The 2,998-nt window shown below is 37.7% G+C and overlaps 1 protein-coding gene across 1 annotated transcript in view; it reads left to right on the forward strand.

The window, feature by feature from the left end:
• Positions 1-521: 521 nt before the first annotated feature.
• Positions 522-2,998, forward strand: part of LOC119689789 — a 3,033-nt gene continuing 556 nt past the window's right edge. Inside the window, exons 1-2 of the mRNA XM_038104695.1 lie at positions 522-806; positions 873-2,307. Of these exons, the coding sequence (XP_037960623.1) occupies positions 522-806; positions 873-2,307 (1,720 nt within the window). The remainder of the gene's footprint in view (positions 807-872; positions 2,308-2,998) is intronic.

Below are 2,998 nucleotides of genomic sequence, written 5' to 3' on the forward strand. Positions count from 1 at the left end.
ATAATAATAATAATAATAATAATAATAATAATAATAATAATACGCCCCACCGAATTAGAAAGTACCGTGGGATGCCGAGCTCAGGCAAGCGGACGGGTCCATAGGTTGCGTATAATGGAATGGCCATCAGATATGATGGTTAGCTGTGAATAAGATGAAAATTAAATAAGCAGTCCCGGACAATGAGCGGAGGCTGTCTATGGATGTGATTGAGGTAAATGAAGGGGCTCTTTTATCTCCAAGAAAAGATCACAAGATTTGAATCCGACCTCGACAAGGCGAGCCAGCACCGCCTTTGAATAAGTGTCTCCCCAAAATCTCTAAAACCCTTCTATCTCAACGTCTGTTTTTGCTATTTAGTGCGGCTGGGATTTAAATAAAAAAACCTAAAGCGACTGACTCAGAATGAGCGGCTTTTAGGTTAGTGTCTGACTCCATGTTAGGAGCGGCTGGACGATATACCTGGTAGTAGATATAAAATGCTACCTCGTGTACTACGAGGTGTGAACAAATAGTACATAATGCAGCCACAAAATAATGTAAATCTGGGGAGATCGGATAACCCCACCGCGTCGGGATCGCATAACTCTCGCGTGCAGGATTTGGTACCTGGGTCCTGTTCGACAAGTATGCCACAGAACAACAGAAATAGAACACCTTTGCAGTCCGGTGAACAGCATATACATTCTGATATAGCTCTCATCGTGGCTGGCAGACCACGACAGCGCAGAAAATGGACTAATACTATAAATGAAGATTTATTACGCGCCTACTATATAGCTACAAACAATGAAAGAGATATGACAGCATATCGAACTACACTACATACAATATTCGTTGGGCACCATCCGGACTATAATGTATCGGAATAGCGACTAGCGGATCAAGTACGGGTTATTCATAGAAACAATCTTATACCAGAATCAAGACGAAACGCTATCAAAGAATCGGTTGCAGAAGTAAGTAATGATCAATCGACAGAAATTGAAGAAAATGAGCAAGTGCAATCTGAATCAACTAACACTTCTACAAACATACATGTACCTGGAACACGTAATAATGTAAATACGATAGAAGTGGAAAATGAACAACCACCTCCTGCTTTAAATGTAAATTTAATTGATGTCGATGAAACCACGGATCAGCAGGAAGATGTAAGTAATGAACAAATTAGAATTAGAATTAATCAGCATAGCTTAAATGAGATTTTTGAACAACAATTTGACATTTACAGCAACCTTAACCCTCTTTTAAGGCCACGTATTCCGAAGATTAATACTAGTAAGAAGCTAAGTTTTCTTATTGAAACACTTAACAATGATGCGATCCTGATAAAATTGAACAATGTGAGCAATTTGCAAGAATTACATACTATTGTATATGTATCAGCTATAACAATTGCTACTACAATGGGATGCAAGATAGAACAACTCAGAGATGGACCACGAAGAGCTGCAATTTATGGAAATAAGAGTAATACGCTACGAAGAATACAAATTAAAATTGATCATTTAAGAGGAGACTTAGAAAGAATAAATAAGTACATTGAAGGTAATCCTACAAGAAGACTTAAAAACAGGATCAATAAGATATTAAAAACATACAATCTTTACTCACGCTACGAAACAAATCACACTAATATTATTAACACAAGAGACACTATAAAACAGAAACTATGTGTACAAGTAGCGAGACAGCGTAAATACAAGTTATCGAATCAAAGACGAGAAAACAATAGACTCTTTAACAGCAACGAAAAGCAATTCTATAGAAAAATACGATCCAATGCCAATACGTCAGACGACGTATATCCAAGTAAGAATAGTGCAGAAAATTACTGGAGTTCACTGTGGTCCAATACACAAAAACATAATGTATCCGCTCATTGGATTGAAAAAGAGAAAGAGAAATATCAAGAAAAAAAAATGTCAACTTGTCTAATTACACGTGATCAGGTCAAACGAATTATAGCAAAAACACACAACTGGAAATCTCCTGGACCAGATCACATACAAAACTTTTGGTTTAAAAGATTTACTGCAGTCCAGCAAAAATTAACTGAACTTTTAAATGAATGTCTACAAAACCCCGCAACATTTCCAATCATTTTTACGAAAGGAAAAACATATCTAATGGCGAAGAATAATGGATTTAAAGGAAACCCAGCAAATGGCCGTCCAATTACTTGTCTCCCAACAATATATAAGATACTGACTGCTTGTATTAGCAATCTTATAAATACATACCTTACACAAAACGATATAATGTGCGTAGAACAGAAGGGATGCAAAAAACACGCAAAAGGATGTAAAGAACAACTAATAATTGACCAAATAATATTGGAACAAGCAGCTAAGAAAAATAAAAACCTACACATGTGTTTTATTGATTACATGAAGGCTTTCAATGGTGTCCCGCACAGTTGGCTGATAGAAGTCCTGAATATATGTATACCAGGGTTCAGAAAACCACTGTGCTGTGCACAAAAATGCAGAACACCACGCACAAATGTTGTGCGATTCTAAATAAAATTTCACACCACAAATGTGGTGTGCGAAAATTTTTGTGCACATCTTAAGTGCCACATCTTGTGTGCACAAACAAAACGCACATTTCACACGAATGTGGTGGAGTGAAATAAAACTCGCACACACATTTGGTGTTTGTGCCGAAGTTATTTCGCACAGCACATTGTGTGTGCGGCAGCCAGCTTATCTCGCACACAACGTGTGCAGAAAAGAATACGAGGAGCACATTTTGTGTGCAGACTCGAAAATAAATATGCACCCAATTGTGCGGAGACGAAATGTCTACTGCACATTTGTGTGAAATGATGATTTAAAAGCGCACAATCCCAGCGGGACTTTCAGCGCTGAGGGAATCGATTGGTAATCGATTGAATGGTAATGCCTAGCGCTGATTATTCAAAGGAAACTCCTAATTACTTTAACACGTGCATGTCATTGCGGGCAAGCGCTGAATCGTTCGATTACCTTTT

Source organism: Teleopsis dalmanni, chromosome 1 (genome assembly GCF_002237135.1).
Source record: "Teleopsis dalmanni isolate 2A chromosome 1, ASM223713v2, whole genome shotgun sequence".
NCBI classification, from domain to species: Eukaryota; Metazoa; Arthropoda; class Insecta; order Diptera; family Diopsidae; genus Teleopsis; species Teleopsis dalmanni.